At 42.5% G+C, this 21,105-nt stretch overlaps 1 protein-coding gene and 1 long non-coding RNA gene across 9 annotated transcripts in view; both read right to left on the bottom strand.

Moving 5' to 3' along the window:
- Nucleotides 1–21,105, bottom strand: part of rap1gap2a (RAP1 GTPase activating protein 2a) — a 224,941-nt gene that overhangs the window by 39,470 nt on the left and 164,366 nt on the right. For 6 of the 8 annotated variants that reach the window (XM_084065182.1, XM_084065183.1, XM_084065181.1 and 3 more), the window contains one exon: nt 9,122–9,157. In XM_084065182.1, coding sequence (XP_083921308.1) covers nt 9,122–9,157 — 36 coding nt within the window. Of the gene's footprint in view, nt 1–9,121; nt 9,158–9,633; nt 9,656–10,417; nt 10,493–21,105 lie in introns of those variants that run through there. The other 2 variants (XM_084065185.1, XM_084065186.1) reach the window with 2 other exon arrangements.
- LOC311050942 lies at nt 11,594–13,496 on the bottom strand. The gene is made up of 4 exons (XR_014601342.1): nt 13,284–13,496; nt 12,927–12,986; nt 12,639–12,730; nt 11,594–12,428 (listed from the first exon to the last, which is right to left on the bottom strand). It is a non-coding gene; the product is annotated as an uncharacterized lncRNA (long non-coding RNA).

Genomic DNA, 21,105 nt, shown 5'->3' on the forward strand with positions numbered 1-21,105 from the left:
ATAAGAGCCACTTAGACGGTGCAATTTGTCCCCCTAGATGCCTCAGACGAGATTGACACCGTAAGTGTCCTTATTATGACTGCCATTGTCTGGTCTGAACCATTGTCTTAGTGTTCTGATTATGACGGCTATCGTCTGGTCTGATCCATTGTCTGGTCTGACAGATTGCTTTTATGAGCTTTTTGCTTTTTATCAGAGAACGAGAGAGAGAAGCAGAGAAAACGAGAAAGCGCGCGAGAGAGAGAGAGAGAGAGAGAGATTTTGATTTTAAAAGTCCTTTATTACGCACTGCTGGGTAATACAGACCAAGAACATAGTCAAGCCCTCATACTTGACTTAAATACTTAGAATACTTAGACAGAGAAAGTGAGAGAGCGAGAGAGAGAGAGAGAGAGAGAGAGAGAGAGAGAGAGAGAGAGAGAGAGAGATAAAACGAGAAAGCGAGAGAGAGAGAGAGAGAGAAACAGCAAGAGAGAGAGTGAGTGAGAGACAGAGAAAACGAGGAAGCGAGAGAGAGAGAGAGAGAGAGAGAGAGAGAGAGAGAGAGAGAGAGAGAGAGAAAGTGAGAGAGAGATAGAGAGAGAGACAAAGAGAGAGAGAGAGACAGAGAGAGAGAGAGAGAGAGAGAGAGAGAGAGAGAGGCTGGGAGGTGTGCGTCAGCCATCCATTTATACATAACATTATGCTAAGTCAGATGAGATCGTTCAGAGATGCTTCATGTATTTGTAGTGGGTATTAGAACACACCAGGACCAGGACGGAGATTGTCTGATCTTGTTCCCCCCAAAATTCAGCTCAATCTTGGGTAAAAAAAATGCATTCTACACACAGAAAAATAATGGTTCTTAAATGGTTATTTTAAAGGCTATATGGTTCCACAAAGAACCATCAACTACTAAAGAACCATTTGATCTAGTGAATAGTTCTGCATGTTCCTCAACTAGTTCTAAAGAGATGTTTTTGTCAACGTTCTTTGAGGAACCTTTAAACTCTTAAACCACGTCTTAATAGGCAGACACTCACTCGCAGATCTACAAAACAAAATTGCAGATCTACAAGAAAATAGCAGATCTACAAGCTAAGAAGCTAAGAAAATAGCAGATCTACAAACTTGTAGATCTGCTATTTTCAACAGACACACTTCAACCGGTTGATGAAGTTCATACGGTTTGTGGGGTTCTTTATAGAACCATTCAAATAAATGGTCTGAAAGGTTCTTTCTGGAACCAAGAATGATTCTTCTACGGCGTCACTCTGAAGAACCAGTTTTGGTTCCATTACATTACAGTCATTGTATCCAAAGCGACTGCTAAACGACTGTAATGCAATGTAATTCATGTTGGCATAGTTTAAAGGGATAGTTCACGCCCCAAAATGCCTTGTTATAATAATTTGATGACCGGCAGCGTTTCCGGTAGGAGACGCAACGAGTCTCCTTTGTATCTCCTACCGGAACCGCTGCCAACCGATCCGCTGGTCATCAAATTATTGTCTTAGGAATGAGACAAAAACTAAAACATAATATCCATGAATTCAAGTTTCTATGGGGTGACTAATCCATAGGAAAAAAAGTATTATTTTGGGTGTACTATCCCTTTAACTCCTTGAACACTTTGACAGTAGAATCCTCTGAGCCCCCCCCCCCCCCCCCCTCTCTTTTCTAGGGGTCCCGGACCCCCTGTTGAAGACCCCTGCTGTAAACTGGAAAAAATGTTTTTTTTTTTTTAAAAGGGCACTTCTGGTCAAGAGGGCAAAGGGCAGGTGCTCTAGCGCCACCTAGAGTCTATCTGTGCACGTCCCTGTCCTATTAGAGAGCTGCACTGGGACTTGTATTTGGAACAGAGTTCAGGCTGTGAACTTGTAGCTCTGGCTGTGTTCACCGCACTGGATCAATGTAAAGATTAAAACCCACACACACTGAAGAGCACGCCAGGGTCAGGGCGTGTGTGTGTGTGTGTGTGTGTGTGTGTGTGTGTGTGTGTGTGTGTGTGTGTGTGTGTGTGTGTGTGTGTGTGTGTGTGTGTGTGTGTGTGTGTGTGTGTGTGTGTGTGTGTGTTTTGTCATCATCCTGTTCCTGTATTGATTTGCTGTTCTGCACTAATCAGTCATTCCTAAAATTACCACTGTACTGTACTGTACTGTACTGTACTGTACTGTTTTCTGTTCTGGCCCCACAGTGGTGGAATGAACTTCCCACTGATGTCAGGACAGCAGAGTCACTGCCCGTCTTTCGCCGCAGGCTGAAAACCCACCTCTTCAGGAAACACTACCCTTCCTCTTAGCCTGGCCTACTTGTTGTTAACTAGTTGTACGAATGCTTGTTTTATTGTTGAATTGTTTATTGGATCTTGTTTAGTCAATACAATTATTTGTTTTTAGCTCCTGCTCATTTGACTACTTTGTCTCATCTGTTTAAGGAAATAGGTAGCTGATATATTGCACTTTTACCTTAGCGCTAGGTATACTCTTGGTTGCTTGTTATTGCAGAAAATGCACTTATAACCTCTGGTGATTAGTAGCTTTCGTTCCCTACCTTTGTTGATTGCACTTATTGTAAGTCGCTTTGGATAAAAGCGTCTGCTAAATGACTGTAATGTAATGTAATGTACTGTACTGGCTCCAATCAGCCTGGTGCCATCCACCCACTCCATATCTCACCTCACCCATAGATATATATAAAGGCTAGATGGCTCAAGGGGGCGGCGCAAGCGTAGCTCAACCGCGGCCATCTTGCGACGGTCACTCATAAATTATAAGAGTGAGGACTTAGATCACAGACTGGAGGAACAGGATTGGTCCGACGTTCTAAACAGCACACAGGTAGACGAATCCTGGCTTTGTTTCAAAACCAAATTCATTCAAATTTTGGACAGTGTGGCTCCCATGAAAACCATCAGGGTCAAAACCCGCTCGGTACCATGGATGAATTCGGACATCCTTACTGCCATGAAAGTCAGAGACAAAAAGTGTTCTGAGCTTCATAAAAGTAGGATCAAACTAGCCAAATGTTTTAACAAAGGTCTCGAATCCCACGTAGCTAAACTTGAAAAGGAAAAAAACAAGCTAAGAAACAAGGTAAATAGCATGCTCCTGTTAGCAGAAAAAAGCTACCTCGATGACAAGATTGAGGAAAATCAAAAAAAACCACGAGAGCTTTGGAGGCTACTCAAGAACCTCCTAGGCTGCAGCAAAAAATTGAAAACCAGGCTTTCAAACTTAAGCCTCAAGGTGAATGACACTCTCATTTCATCCAAACACGAAGTGAGTAAAATCCTCAACATATTCTTCACGACCGTAGCCTCAGATTTGGTTGAAAAACTTCCTCCACACTCTGGGAGATATGGTGAGGAGTATGTTGTCTCATTTTACGAAAAACAGGGTGTTTGCAAAGATGACTTTAAACTCTCCCTTGTGAAAACAGAAGAGGTGTTTAAAAAATTGAGTGCTCTTCATCAACACAGAGCCACAGGCCTCGACAATATCCCCCCCAAATTTCTAAAAGACTCAGCCCGCCTCCATTGCTCCAATCATTACCCACATATTCAACCTCTCCACCACACAGGGACAGGTCCCCAACGACTTCAAAAAAGCAAGGGTGACCCCTCTGTTCAAAAAAGGAAACCAATTAGACCCTGGCAACTACCGCCCTATTTCTATTCTAAGCTCCATCTCGAAAGTCATGGAAAAAATAGTCTATGAACAGGTCGACAAGTATCTTGCCGAGAAAAATCTAATCTACAAATTCCAATCTGGCTTCAGAACAAACCACTCCACTGACACATGCCTTCTCTATTTGAACGACTCTATCAAACAAGAGATTGAAAAGGGCAAATATTGCGGCATGGTCATGCTGGACCTCCAGAAGGCTTTTGACACCGTTAATCACCCGATTATGATCAATAAGCTCAGAGCAATAGGTTTTGATGACACGTCAGTGAACTGGATGAGATCCTACCTGGAAGGGAGGGAGCAAGTGGTGGAAGTAAACGGCACCCAGTCCCCCCCCCTCCCAGTGACTTGTGGTGTTCCCCAAGGAAGTATACTAGGACCCTTACTGTTCCTGATATATGTGAATGACATGTCGTCAGCCTGCGACTGCAACCTGTTCCTGTTCGCAGATGACTCGGCCCTGCTAGTCTCGGACAGGGACAGGCTGCAGGTTGAGAAAACTCTCAGCTCTGAACTCAACAAGATCTGCATCTGGCTCTCCGACAACAAGCTCTCATTACACCTGGGCAAAACGGAATGCATCCTCTTTGGGTCCACTCCTAACCTCAGAAAGGCAGAGAGCTTCACGATCAAAGCGGGTGATGATATCATCAAAAGAAAAAACGAAATTACCTACCTGGGCTCTATCTTGGAGGCTGACCTCTCTGGTGACAAAAATGCTGAAAAAACGATCAAAACGGTCCACAAAAAAACACGCTATTTGCGGAGTATTGATCGTAAAGTCAGTAAGAAGACTCTGAAGACTCTTGCAGTGGCCCTCATACAAGGTCATTACGATTATGCATGTACTTCATGGTATCACAACACCACCAAGGCCTTAAAAACAAGGCTCCAAACATCCCAAAACAAACTTGTAAGGCTACTTCTTGGCCTCAACTACAAAATCCATCTAACCCCAGATCATTTTGATAGGATTGGATGGCTTAGGGTTGCGGACAGAGTACAGCAACTTGCTATGGGCCTGGTCTTCAAGATATATCACAACATTGGGATCCCCCTGTATTTGTCAAAATACTTCCAAAATGTTAATGATGTCCACGATCACAATACCAGAGGCAGCTCCACAAACCTTGTCCAACCCTTTTTTGGCTCAACAAAGGGAAGTAACTCGTTCTCATGCTATTCATCAAAAATGTGGAACGCCCTACCAAAAGGAGTAAAGGAGTGTAAAACCCTACTCTCTTTCAAAACAGCCCTAAAGATACACCTTCAGGAGGCTGCAATTGGAAAATGGCCCCTGTCTAAGTCCTAACCTAACCTACCCCCCTACCCCCCCCCCCTCTCTCCTTCTCCTTTTGTACATATTTCTCACTCTTCATACCAGTAACCTGTAAACTGATTGTATGACATTCTATAGTAGTGTGTATATCTGTCTGTCTCTTATATGTCATCATGATTTGTGTGCATGGGGAACTCATTTGAAACAAGCTCTGTGCTTTTATGAGTCTTCCAGTTTAGTAGACCTTGTATTGTGAATTTGTACTTCCATGTACTGTTGTTCTCATGTCTTACTAAATAAAGTACATCAATCAATCAATGGTGCATATACTTTGAAATAACCATAGCGTGCTCAATTTTCATCCGATTTTCAAACGGTTTGGTGTTTTGTAAACACCAAAGATGTAGTTATGATACTACATGCTTATAATTATAATCATGTTTTTTTTTTTTAATACAATAATATCATAACTACATCATTGGTGTTTACAAAACACCAAACCGTTTGAAAATCGGATGAAAATTGAGCACGCTATAGGTTATTTCAAAGTATATGCACCATAGACATAATGTTATGAATGACCGTCCCAAGATGGCCGCCATGCGGCGACGTCGTACTCCATTGGCCAGCAGCGCGGGTGAGTCATCTAGCCTTTATATATATCTATGACCTCACCTCCCTCCATCTCAATCCAAACACCTCCCCTCCAGCGTTGCCAGATTGTGTGAGAGAAAAAAGCAACCAGGTCTTGAGAAGACAAGCTCAAAAGAAGCAACTTAGGCCACATGAGCACCGCAACGCGGACCTACTGTATATGCATCTGTTGTTTCAAAATAGCCGATCTACAAGCTCACAACGCGTCGCGATGCGACGCGTTGTGAGCTTGTAGATCGGCTACTTTCTAAAACTCTTGCTGATATGGAATATTTGGATTTAGTTTTCTTTGAAAGAACACAAACAACACAAATGCTCCCTTGTGGCACAAAACATTTATGACAATATTTGAGAACCACTGGTTTAAAAAAATATTAAAACAATTATGAAACAAGGCTAAATAAGCAAGTAGCCTTCATGTTAGAGACAAATAAGCCAACTATCAATTTTTACAAGCAAACTTTACAGAAAAATAATCCCAAAGTCGCTTATAATAAGCCGACATGGCAACACTGCTCATGTCTACCTGAACGTCCACTTCTCTCTGTCACAGGCTTTAAACCTCCACTAGGACATTATGGTGATTTCATCAACTACACACATTCTACTATAGACCCTCCAGATAAAAAAACCCTAAAATCCTTGATTTTGCGATGAAATATGATGAATTGTTATGTGACTTTCTGCGGTGAAATTGTGGGAAGTTGCGGAATATATACGGAAAGTTGTGGAATGTGTGAAATATGCGGGACGTTGCAGTGTCGTGCACAGACATTTTGAGGGGCAGGTGCTCAAGTAAATTATACTTTTTTTTGTTTACTTGGTCTGCTCTTTTTTCCCTCTACACCTATACCTCGCAGCCCACAACGCTGCGAGGCGTTGTGGGCTTGTAGATCGGCTATTTTTGGCTAAAGTTCTCCTCAGAAAAGGGATGCAAGGGTTCAAGTGGTTAATGTAAAAAAAAAAAATCATATCACACAAAGATTTGGCGGACCCCCTGTAGTAACTCTGAGGACCCCCTAGGGGTCCCGGACCCCAAGTTGAAGACCCCTGGTCTAACATACAGACAGAGAGAGACAGACAGACAGACAGACAGACAGACAGACAGACAGACAGACAGACAGACAGACAGACAGACAGACAGACATCTGCCTGAGACAGCAGAAGATTTTTGAAAAATGGCAGATCTACAAGCTCATAGCGCGGCACTCAGCTTGTAGATCTGCCATTTTTTGAATAGCCAGAAGAAATCTAAAAAGGACAAAGAGATGCGTTCCTTCCTGGATACCCCAGCAGCCCAGCTAAAAGCCTGTAGCCACAGGTGTCTGCAAGGACAGGCACTCAGCGATCAGCGGGAGTCAGTGACTTCCTGGACAATAATCAATGCCTCATCCTGCATCACATATACAGACAGTCACACAGCCAGAGGAGGACAAGCTTCCAGTTTAGTCATCTTCACATCACATCTCATTCATTTTACAGGCCTGGTAGAGTCTGTCTGTCTGTCTGTCTGTCTGTCTGTCTCTGCAATCTCCTGTATGGCTACTGAAGATGCAAAAACCAATGCCTAAATTGAACCTTAAAGAGATAGTTCACCCAAAAAAATGACTTATTTTCTATCAATTACACACCCCATGGAGACTTGAATTCATGGAGTTTTTGGGCGGTGTAACCGCCCCTATATGTGAGGTTGGGACATTGACATTTGCTGCACTGTGATTGGCCACCCATTGTACCCCCCTAACCCTGCACTGTGATTGGTCACCCATTGTACACCCCTAACCCCTACACATTCAATGCAAATCTCGCTAGCCAATCACCACTAGCTGCACTGTGATTGGCTGACTCTATTGGCTGACTCTATTCAGCACTGTGATTGGCTAGCGAGGCACATGACACATGTGCATAGTCCTATAAATAGGACTGTGCACTTAAAAAAAACACATTTATGTTTTTTTTTACATAAAAAGTGAGTCATGGGTCTGTGATGACCACTGTGACCACACTGACCACTTCACACTGGGTGTGATTTTGTGACAAAATGCACATTATATTATTATATTTATCTGCTTGATCTATGGGTGTTATTTTATACGTGTGATATGTAACATCTGCCCGACTTATGCATGTTATTATATACGAGTGATATGTAACATGTTGGACACAATGAGCAATATGAACATTTCCTATTCACGTGAGGGGTAATGGGTCTGATTAGGGGGTAATGGAATGATTTGTGCCACCCGACGTTACTAATAGAGGGTGCGGCACGGGGGGAGGGGAATCGAGCAAGCAACCTGTGCATCAGAAGTGACAGGAGGAAGAGAGAGGAGATCTCCTAGGCGCCAGCGTTACCGTGTTTAAGTTACTAAAAGTTTAGACTCGGGTGTAAGCTGCAGCCAAGAATTAAGAACGGACGAGCCTTGCGGACAACGGACAGTTGCGACGTCGTGGGGAATCGAGTGCTGGTTTTATGAATGAAACGCCGAGGAGCGGGAGGATTCTGACGGAGCCGCCGCGGTGAGATAAAGCCAAGTTTCTGTTCTGTGGATTACAAATAACAGGGGCACCCCAAACTTAAGTTATCATTTGGATCACCGGTGCGGAAGACCGTTTACGTTTCGTGTTGGATTAAAGGACATAACAGACACTCTCGAGGCCGCGGTCACAAGAAGCCGTTCGGACTATAACGTGGGGCTGTTTGTTATTGTTTGTCAAGCGAGTAGGCGCCTGTCTGTGCAGCGCTCTGACTAAGTAACTTTTGTTGTACCTTTTGTTTATTGTTTACGGGGGAAGCTGTGATTTGGGCGGGAGAGAGTTTGTTGTAAGAAGTACTGTTTTTGTTTATCTGTTTGTTTATTTATTTTGTTTATTAGGGAAAGAGTTAGGGACAGAGGTTGATTTAAAGCCGAAGTGTATTATTTATTTACCATTTGTTTTGTCAATTGTTTAATTTGTGGCTTATTCTATATAAAGTCATTTCAGTTCAAACCTGCCGATCCCGTTGTTTTTCCTTTTAGTTAATAATTCCCCTTTCAAGGTAAAGGCCGATTGTTACAATTTTTTTTAGCTTTTGTCACATTCCTGAGACAATAATTTGATGACAGGCGGAAAGATGCTAATGTCTCTGGTAGGAGACACAAAGTTGACTCTTTGTGTCTCCTACCGGGGCCGCCGCCGGTTATCACATTATTGGCTTAGAAATGCGACAAAAACAAAAAGAAATCTCCAGGAATTCAAGTCTCCATGGGGTGTGTAATTGATAGAAAAAAATTACATTTTGGGGGTGAACTATCCCTTTAACCCTAACCAATGCCTTAATTGAACCTTAACTCCTAAACCTATAACCATAAACCTAAACGTTGAAATGCAATAATGTACCTAAAATGTACGTATTTTTGCGTGCGTGCGTGCGTGGGTGGGTGTGTGGGTGCGTGGGTGTGTGCGCGCAAGAAGACAGAGACAGAGAGAATACAGAGTGGAGGTAAACACATTGAAGGTCAGTGTAAAATGTTCTTACCGGCATCTTCTCCAGCATGTCAAAGAACTCTGCTGACTGAAACACAGAGAGAGAAACACAATAGACTTTAGTTTTGGTTTAGTTACAGTAGGTTTGTTTAGGGAGGCATGGTTAACAGGTCATCTATATCGGTATCGGCAATATCGGCCTAAAAGAAATGCAATATCGGTATGGAAGCACTGTCAAAATAAGACATGGATTTTAGCCGATATTTTATTTTATAATATTTATGTTTGAATGTGAAGCGAAAAAAGCCTTTTGTGATGATGAAGACTGCAGATTCAATCAGGGTTTTTCTGGGTCAACATTAAGTTGGACAAAATGTTAAGTAAAAATGCTACATTTAAAGTGACACTGTGTAACTTTTTTTTTTATGAATACATTTTTATTTTGTTGAATCTGTACGGTAGATTATGTCAATAAAATATAACTTATACAATTGGGGTGGTTTGTATTTTGTCTCCCTGCTCTTCTATTGACACATTTAGATCGTGTCAAAGGTCATGTCTCACCTAGACACAGGATCTGATCAAGATTCAATTTATCCCCTGAGCCAGCAGGCAGCCTGTAGAGCTGGATGGTTAGATGGTAAACATTTCAGCTCTTGCGCAGGAAACCGGGTTCAAATCCGGGGTAGAAGAGGAAAGTTACATACAGTAGTGCAGCTTTAAGTGCGTTTGAACCAATATGTGCAGCAGTAGGCCTAGTACTGAATCAGGTAATATGAATGCAATTCCAGGGCTTATTTCCACTGTGGTCCTCTTACAAACAACTGAAAACTTCACATCCCACATGTGTGGCAGTGAGCTATAATAAATGAACAAAACATCACACAATAACATTAAAGCACGACAAGGTACATGATAGAATAAAATTTAAAAAAATCATATAATTCACTATAATTCACATAATTCACTATAATTCACATGAGTACATTTTCCCACAGCCAAGATTTTCTAAGATGTTTAAAACATCCTAGCTAAAATGTCAATACTGTATCCAGGGCTTGTAGAGCAGAAGTATAAAATAGGGCTCAATTATTGGTAAATGTATTATTTGTAATAAAAGCTTGTAAATCAGCTATTTTTTACATTTGATATAGGGCTTAAGTGGCTAATTTTAAAAAAAAGTGTTAAGTTTGGGTCCCAAGAAACGTAGTGAAGTCAAAAGTTTCAATGTTTTCTATTTGAAATGTAACAGAGTGAAAGTCTCTTGCTTGCAAAGATAAGAAATACTCCCCCCCAAAAAACCTGTACTTAAGTACAATACTCAAAGTAAATGTACTTAGTTACTCACCAGCAGTGTAAAGGGCCTTGTTACAACATGTCACTATAGCAGTTAGCCTGGTGCTACTGTAAGCTAATCCCTATACATACACTGGGTGAAAAGCAATGATTTTGGGAGGGTATCCCTCAGGCATACCCCTGATACTTAAGGGAGTATGTGTGTGTATGCTGCCCTCATTCATTAATGTACCACCTCCCACATACCTCCCACATATTCAGGTGTATGTACCATTTCTGAGACCTTCATTTGCATTTACCCCCTGTGGTGTCTGGCCAGCAAGGACCTCACACACCCACCCCTCCCACCCCTCTCACCCTTCCACCCCAACCACTTCTGAGCATGTGCAGAAAACTACATTTGATTGGAAGCTGTGGCTTATAACCCCACCCACCCACCCCACATTCTGCATGCTAATTCTTGTATAAACCCCCTAGTTTATACCCCCCCCCCCCCCCCCCCCCCTCAGTGGGAAGGGTGGTTTATAGCCCCCCCCCCCCCCCCCCCCCCCTCCCAGGGGCTGTGGCTTGTCCCCCCCACCGGGAGGGATGGTTTATAGTCCCTCCCCCACTACCTGCACTAATTTATATATATTTTTATATATATATATATATATATATATATATATATATATATATATATATATATATATATATATATATATATATATATATATATATATATATATATATATATCCACACACACAAACAATATAGAAAAACACATAGGCAGAACTCATGTAATTATGTTTATTGATCAAGAAAAATACATTTATACAAAACAATGGAACAGGAGCACACAGATAAGGTAAACTGTTTCAAAGAAAAGTATTTTGTTCCAGGGACCCCAGAAGCAAAGATTTGAGTTAAAAATGTTCACTCTAAAAATATATATATTCAAATATTCTGAATCAGAATCAGGTTTATTGTCACATCACAGGTTTAATTAAAAAACGTGGGTGAAATGTGTGTCTATATACTCACACTAGTAGGCTACCTGAGATAAGATATGTGCATGAACATAGCAGCAATGTATACTGTGCATGATATACTTATGGACGTTAGTTAAGGTGCTTGGGAAAAAAAAGTCAAAAGTCAGTGCGTTATACACAGGATTACGGTGTAAAATGTCAGTGTGTGTCGACCGCATAATCCACATAGACTGACATATAGTCAGCAAGTAGTGCCATGAGGAGGAGCAAAGAAAAATAGCGGGAAAAGGAAAACAAAGTCACTTGTAGGCTACTCATGTAATCCACGGGTGGGTCCAAGGAAGAGCTAAATCCAAGTCATGTGTCCCTGGTATAATCCACAGGAAGAAATATATTTTGTTCCAGGGACCCAGAAGCAAAGATTTGAGTTAAAAAGTTTGCACTAAAAACATAGTCCTCAAGCTCTTTGTCGTCAAGCATTGGGTCCTGGAGAACACAGCGTTTGGTACAAGGTCCTGGAGATGATCTTGTGAACTTCTTCCTGCTGGAGGGCTGAAGATCCAAAATGGAAGTCCATCTTTGGAGTTGCTCTGTGTCCTCAAGTAGCCTGGGCAGCATTCCATTTTCGGGTATATGATCCGGTGTAAAAAAAAGAAAAAGTGGCCGGATAGGCAGAACCGGAAAGACGTCTCACCCCAAAATAGGTCCGTGCTAATAAAATCCTTGATACGGCATTGTTTAGCTTATTTTTTAAATGTAAATGTGCGTGCACTATCCGGAGACTATTTAGCGTCGGTATTATCCCACGGGGAAATTCTATTCCATTTAAACCGCAAAACCGGATAGGCAGAACCGGAAAGAGGATTCTTTTTTCTTTTTTTTTTCCAGTAGGCGTGGTCTAGACCGGATCATATGTTGTCTTCTGGAACGCAGACCAGGCTTTCCTCCGAGGTGGAAAGACTGGTGATGCGAGGTTAGTCCTCAAGCATTGGGTCCTGGAGAATGCAGCGTTTGGTATGAGGTTTTGGAGATGATCTCCTGAACTTTGGACTGCTGGAGGGCTGAAGATCCAAAACGGCAGTCCTTGAAGCCTTGAAGAAAAACAGAAGAAAAAAAGAATTACAATTATTTATTTTCAATTATAACACAGGGGTCTTTGAATACAAAAAGACAAAACAATGCCCTGTAAGTAGGCTACAATAAGAAATACAGGTTTGCTGTTTTCTGCAGGTCTAGCCCACTCTATTAAGATGCAAATAGCTTATGTGAATACTGTGAGTGTATTATGCATGTGCGCTTACCTTTTATAAAAACAGGATCAACATTACAGAAACTAATGCTTAGTTCTCCTAAAAGATGAGCTGCAACATCAATACTATGTGGAGAATTTACCCTGTTGGAAGAGAAGAACCGTGTTAGTTTTTAGTCATGTGCAATTTTTTTTATCAGTTAAAACATTTCACCAGGACAGGAACTCAATCCACAGGCCTACCTCCCCCCACTATCCCCCACCACAAATCAAATTGGTGGGGCTTGGTCTCCCCTCTTACTAAAGCATGATTGTGATATAGTTGAATTTGGTTACTTACACTTCTTTTGGATTGAATGTGGTTATTCTTCTCCGAGTTGTGTAGACGCCTCACAGCCTCCTGTAAACAGCATGATTATAAAAGGTCAATTTGAGGAAATCAATGCTTTTGGCAAACCACCAAAGGAATACCAAAACACTCGCCCCAAACACAGTCACCCGGGCACAAATCCAGCACATATCCGATAAAATCTCTACCTGGTATTCCCCCTAAAATGGTGGCGATCGTGTTTTGGGGTGAGCCTTCCGGTTGCCCACCAGAACATTAGTTACACTTATTTTTCTACAAGCAACTCATACAAAGAATTTTCTAGATAGTAGACACAGGGCATATATAGTCAGACATAATTTCACTTACCGCAAGGTTGATGTTATTTGCTCTTTGGTGCAGGCAGAGGCAGCAACGTAGACAAAGCATCATCCCGAGCAGCGTTGCTCTCGACCAGCTAAGAGGACCACCTAATAATTCTGTTCTTCTCGGAGTCGAAGGCTGGCGTCTGCGAGGACTCGAAGCAGCACCCGATGCATAAAATAAATCTCTACTTGTGTTTGTTGCCATTTTACTCACAAATTAAACAAATTCATCATGCAGTTAATAGTTTCCAAGCAGAGTTCTCTAACAACAAACTGCTATCCTGTAAAGCCAACTTGGTGCCTTGGCTAATACACGCCCCCGTGCTGTGGCTAGGGTTGCCAGATTCTGTGAGAGAAACAAGCAAGCAGGTCTATAAAAACAAGCCCAATAGAAGCGATTATGGGTCACATGACTCACATGAGCACTTTAAACCTACCTGCTGTATACATCGGCTATTTGAAGATGGCAGATATACAAGCTATACAAGATATACTCGTGATGCAACTCGTTGTGAGCTTGTAGACTGCTATTTTCAAATAAAATTCTTGGTGCAAATTTATTATAAAAAAAACCTGGCAACACTGGCTCAAAGACATCTCACAGACACGGTGTGAAGAGGCGGTGCTCAGGAGTGAAACATGAAACAATAGGAACATTGAAACCATCGACACCTATCATGCAAATGTTGTGTCTGCATGTAATCTAATCTCTATCCCCCAAAATACAAACGAAAACACAAATAAAGTAGCCTTGTTTGTGATATGGGTAAAAAGTACAACACATTTTGGTATCAAAATGTGCTTAAAGTACCAAAAGTAAAAGTGCTAATACGTTTGAAAATAGCGTGTGAGCTTGTTGATGTATAAAATAAGGCTAAAGTGGTTAATGTATGTTTTATAATGTAATCATTTATATCTGCAAAGTAACTAGTAACTAAAGTTTTCAAATAATAGTAAATAAAATAGTAAGTAAAAGTATAGACAATTGGAAATACTTCAGTAATGTAAAATTACCTCAAAATTGTACTTAAGTACAGTACTTGAGTAAATGTACTTAGTTACTTCACACCACTGTTTGTTGTACAGCACCTTGTGTAACAGAGAGGACCTCTGTTACTACAGTAACCTTGGTTATTAGTGTTTATTCAATCATTTTTAAACAGGGACATTGGTGGAACAAGTACTCAACTGTTCTGCTTAAGTAAAAGTATCAATAAGTGGTGTTCTAGCAACTCAAGCTTTGAGGTACCCCGTTTGGACCCAACTGCCGAGTTGCATCCTCACCCAGACCGGCATTTCTTTGGGAGGCCTGTCGAGATTTGGAATTTGCAAGGTACACGGACGGATTGTGCGCCATCATTCCTACCGATTGAAATAATAGCATACAGATGTGTTTACAGTGCCACAACTGTACAGTTAAGCCAGATCAAAGAGAAAGTATCAGTAGTTAAACCACTGTGCACAGTAGTTGAGATTTAGACCCAAGACCTGATCTGTGTGTGTGTGTGTGTGACTGTGTGTGTGTGTGTGTGTGTGTGTGTGTGTGTGTGTGTGTGTGTGTGTGTGTGTGTGTGTGTGTGAGAGAGAGTGTATATATCTCTCTCTCTCACAGACAGACAGACAGACAGACAGACAGACAGACATCTCACTCATTGTTTTTTAATCAGTAATTGTGCAATAGTCTGTGTTTCTCTCTCTCGCTCTCTCCCTCTCCCTCTCCCTCTCCCTCTCCCTCTCTCTCTCTCTCTCCCTCTCTCTCTCTCTCTCTCTCTCTCTCTCCCTGAGCCCCCCCCTCTATGAACCCCACACCTCCCATTGTTTGAACAAACCTCTAATTTACATGTGTAAGGAAGATTCCCAAGCAGAGAAAAGAGAGACGTATATCCAGGTATCTTAAAGGCATTTTAAGGTAAACAGTCCTCTCCCGCATTCATTGAAAAACTCCCACCTATCATTTATGTTGGGTGGGTGTATACCTTGCCCATGTATCCAGGTATATCACCTTTTTCACCCAGTGATACTGATGACTGGACTAACACAACGCTTCAATGCCTTCTTATTTATAACTTAACCCATTAAGACCAGGAACACATCTGTGTCATTTTATGACTTCTTTGGCTATTCAAAAATAGCAGATGTACAAGCTTGTAGATCAGCTATTTTTTTAAATCTTGATTTTTTTTTGCAAATCTTTGATTATATGCATCTTTTTAAAGCCAACATTTTTAACTCAAATCTTTGCTTCACCCTCATCTCAAAATATTTTGTTCCAGGGACCCCCCCGTCCCTGGAACAACATATTTGGAGATGGGGGTCTGCGGCCAAATACATATTTTGGGGGTCCATGGCATTTAACAAAGACATTTGTAGAATCCCCAGAAGCAAAGAAAAACATTTTCTTTAAAAAATATATATATTCAAAGATTTGCACAAATCTTCACGATTTAAAAACAAAATAGCAGATCTACAAGCTCATAGCGCAGCACCGAGTGCCGTGCTATGAGCTTGTAGATCTGATATTTTTTTGATTGCCAAAGTATAAGATATAATGGTTAAAATCTAAAATGACAACACATGCATTCCCGGTCTTAATGGGTTAACATTCAGACGCCACAACGCCACACACACACACACACACCCATACAGATATCCTGTTGAACTGGCGTGCGTGTGTGCGTGTGTGCGTGTGTGTGTGCGTGTGTGTGTGTGTGTGTGTGTGTGTGTGTGTGTGTGTGACACAGAGAGAGAGACAGGAGGGGTGCAAGGCGGTAAAGATAGCCTGTCCAACACCCTCTCACACCCATGCTGCTCTGTATGTACACACACTGATAACACACACACACACACACACACACACACACACACACACACACACACTGATAACACACACACACACACACACACACACACACACACACACACACACACACACACACACACACACTGATAACACACACACACACACACACACACACACACACACACACACACACACACACACACACACACACACACACACACACACACACACACACACACACACACACACTGCACTGTATGCACACGCACAGATAACAAACCACTTCCTCAGTCAGTGAGTCACTTAATGCGCGCACACACACACACACACACACACACACACACACACACACACACACACACACACACACACACACACACACACACACACACACACACACACACTTAATGCGTACGTTCCCTTTTTGTCACCTTAAGTGATAGAGAGAGAGAGAGAGAGAGAGAGAGAGAGAGAGAGAGAGAGAGAGAGAGAGAGAGAGAGAGAGAGAGAGAGAACCTGTTGTTGATGTTGCCGTAGACACTGCTGTCACTGTTGTTTTGTTTTTTTTACCAGGTTGCCAAACCTGGTCTATATCTACACTCGCTAGTGGTCACTTTTCCCCCATTGGCTGGTCCTTTTGCGTGACTTTTTCCTCATTGGCTGGTCATTTAGCCAATGAATGAGGTCTCAATGTCCTCTCAGAATATGGGATCTAAAAACGACCCGCAATATTGTATTCGGCCACTGTATGCAGCTCGGATCCCGTAGCAGGATCCCGTAGCAGCTCGGATCCAGTTTAAAACCCTGGTGCTAGCCTATAGGGCAGTGAAAGGAACAGCTCCTTCCTACCTCCGGGCTATGGTTGATGCCTACACCCCTGCCCGACCACTTCGGTCTACCACCTCGGGGGCGACTGATTGCCTCGTCACTCAAGGGTCCTTCTGGTCGATCCACACAGTCACGACTTTTTTCTGTTCTGGCCCCACAGTGGTGGAATGAACTTCCCACTGATGTCAGGACAGCAGAGACACTGATGTCAGGACAGCAGAGACACTGATGTCAGGACAGCAGAGTCACTGATGTCAGGACAGCAGAGTCACTGATGTCAGGACAGCAGAGACACTGATGTCAGGACAGCAGAGTCACTGATGTCAGGACAGCAGAGACACTGATGTCAGGACAGCAGAGTCACTGATGTCAGGACAGCAGAGTCACTGATGTCAGGACAGCAGAGACACTGATGTCAGGACAGCAGAGACACTGATGTCAGGACAACAGAGTCACTGCCCATCTTTCGCCGCAGGCTGAAAACCCACCTCTTCAGGAAACACTACCCTTCCTCTTTGTCTGGCTTACTTGTTGTTAACTAGTTGTACGAACTATTGTTTTATTGTTGTACTGTTTTATTGGATCTTGTTTAGTCGATACACTTTTTGTATTAGCTCGTGCTCATTTGATTTAGCTATTTGTCTCATCTGTTTAAGAAAGTAGGTAGCTGATATATAGCACTTTTACCGTAGCGCTAGGTATACTCTTGGTTGCTTGTTTTTACAGGAAATGCACTTAACACTTCTGGTGATTAGTAGTTTCGTTCCCTACCTATGTTGAATGCACTTATTGTAAGTCGCTTTGGATAAAAGCGTCTGCTAAATGACTGCAATGTAATGTAATGTAATGTATCTGTGTCATATTTCTCTTATGTTCTCCCTGTGGATCCATGTGTCTTTGCATGCATTCATCCACCTTATATCTAAACTCATATACAGTACATACTACATGCAGTGGTGGAAGAAGTACTACATTTTTTTTTACTTAAGTAAAAGTATCAATACTGTAATGCAGACTCTGTTACAAGTAAAAAGTCAGGTGATCAAAATCTACTTGAGTAAAAGTACAAAAGTATTGGTGTCAAAATACGGAAAGTAAAAGTATTCATCGTGCAAGATGTCCCATTTCACAAGTTTTCAAATGTATACAATCAAATGATTTCAAATCTTTTGAAAATAACCGATCTACAAGCTCACAATGCGGCCCATCGCGACGCATTGTGAGCTTGTAGATCGGTTATTTTCAAATGGCCCGAAATGTATATAGGACTGAAATGGGTAGTGTATGTTTTGTAAAAGCACTGAAAATTGTTATTACTCCAGTAGAGTAAAAATACCTCAAAATGTTACTTAAGTACAGTACTTGAGTAAATGTACTTAGTTACTTTCCACAACTGACTATATCACGTCACCCTCAGCCGAATCAGCGCCGTCCGGGTTGTGTCTTGATAGGGACTGATAGATATGTTTTGATTAATCATAATTTGTCTAATGTCTTAAACCTGCTTTAAATGTCAAATTAATGTAATAGCTGTCATATTGGCCTAAATTCTGTCATGTACTCTATTCTCCCTATTTCTCCTGTCTCTGTCTATGCAAGGTCACACTAGTTACAGGCCTTTCTGTGGTTATCTATTGTTTTAAGAACACCATATCTCGGTGTTCTCCTCCAATGCATAACCCTTCTCACAGTTTCACGAAGTTACCTCTGACCAGTGACAGGTCAGAGCCGAGGCCAACGTGTTGTTCGAGACATGTCGACGCTGTTTGTTCAAAGATAAACTGTCACACCATCATCATCATCTACCATCATCATCCTCATCTGACGATGACGTACTCATCACTATCCACCAATGGCAGGACAACACCTCCGATGGCTGGACGCTCGATGTATCTTCAATGATGTCATATGTTTATGTTAACGGACGCTGTTAAAGACCAGTGCTTTCTCTGTTTAATGGCAGAGAGACGACGACCGATGATGCCTACCCTGTGATACTGTAACCTTCCCACTCTCTCTGTCTGAATATAATATACTTTCATTACATCCAATGGCTGCCTGTGTCCTGAGTCTGGTTTTTCTTTATCGCCTTTTATGAAAATGTTCTAATACTTATATGAATATCGATGTGATGTTTCGCCCTGCATCGATATTTATACATATGGTTGATAGGGAAAAAACCTACTTTATCAGGGACCGAATCTTAAATCATCATCGCCTAAAAGCGCTATACTGTATAAATGCACTTTATTTACCGTTTAGTATTGTGTTGTTCTAAAAACACACACACAAGTTAAAACAGCGCGACCAGGTATGTGTATTACGTCAGACTTCGGTGCTCTATAATAGAAGGGATTCATGTGTGTTTGTTATAAACTGTTAGCCTCCAGGCTACCGCTAACATGCTAATGGTTAATGAAGGAGGACTCATGTTTGTTTGTTGTTAACAGTTAGCCTCCAGGCTAAAGGGAGGGACACACTGACACACATTATGAACTTGAATGTCACTGTGTGGTCTGGTGGCCTGATGTCTAAGTCACCCAAACACCGGTTCTCCCTGCAAGAGAGTGTGTGTGTGTGTGTGTGTGTGTGTGTGTGTGTGTGTGTGTGTGTGTGTGTGTGTGTGTGTGTGTGTGTGTGTGTGTGTGTGTGTGTGTGTGTGCTCCCTGCCAGCTGTGACTCATGCTGGTGTCAAATGGAAATGAGACTGGCTGCAAATTATAGCTTTCATATATGCCGCCCCATCACTGATAAATAAACCACCAAAACCACCACACACAAAAAAAAGGCACACGTACACACACGCTCATAAAACCTGTCTCATATTATACTAACAACCCATGTCACATGCACGCACGCCCACACTCGCACACACACACACACACACACAAAACTACAACCTGTCACATGCACGCACACCCACACACACACACACACACCCCACTAAAACATGTCACATGCACACACGCCCACACTCGCACACACACACACACACACACACACAACTACAACATGTCACATGCACGCACGCCCACACACGCACACTCACTAACACGGACACGAACACGCGGACACACGCGCACACACTCACTCACAAACACACACCACTAAAACCTGTCTCATATTATACTAACAACTCATGTCACATGCACGCACGCCCACACTCGCACACACACACACACACACACACACACACCCCCCAACCTGTCACATGCACGCACGCGCGCACACACACACACACACACACACACACCCCACTACAACCTGTCACATGCACGCACGCCCACACACGCACTCACGCGGACACACAAACACACGTGCACGCACTAACTCACACACACACTGATACAAACCTGTCTCAAATTATACCAACAACTCATGTCACATGCACGCTTGTACACACACACACACACACACACACACCCCACTACAACCTGTCACATGCACGCACGCACGCGCACACACACACACACACACACACACACACACACACACACACACACACACACACACACACACACACACACACACACACACACACACACACACACACACACACACACACACACACACACACACACACACACACACCCCACTACAACCTGTCACATGCACGCACGCCCATACACGCACTCACGCGGCGGACACACAAACAAGGACACACGTGCACGCACTAACTCACACGCTGATACAAACCGGTCTCAAATGTCAACTCATGTCACATCACGCACGCTTGTACACACAACCACACACACACACACACACACACACACACACACACACACACACACACACACACACACACACACACACACACATAGACACACACACACACACACACACACACACACACACACACACACACACACACACACACACACACACACACACACACACACACAGGAGCATTATGAAACACAGAGCGGAGTATAGGAACAGGTAACGGACCAACAGACTGCTGTTGCTGACTTACTTTCCATAATAAAACCAGTGCTGGAAAGTAACTAAGTAAATGTACTCAAGTATACCTACTTAAGTAAAACAATGTGAGCACTTTCTCCGCCACTGAATAGTGTCTGTGCTTTCTGTCTTCCCAGACAGAAGGCTCAAGGCTAGTCTCATGCAACCAGACAACTATTCTACACTGTCTGAATGATATACACCTCCTGAATGTTATATAGAGTCTGAACTACACCTC

Source organism: Gymnoscopelus microlampas (assembly GCF_963454915.1).
Source record: "Gymnoscopelus microlampas genome assembly, chromosome: 8".
Taxonomy (NCBI): Eukaryota; Metazoa; Chordata; class Actinopteri; order Myctophiformes; family Myctophidae; genus Gymnoscopelus; species Gymnoscopelus microlampas.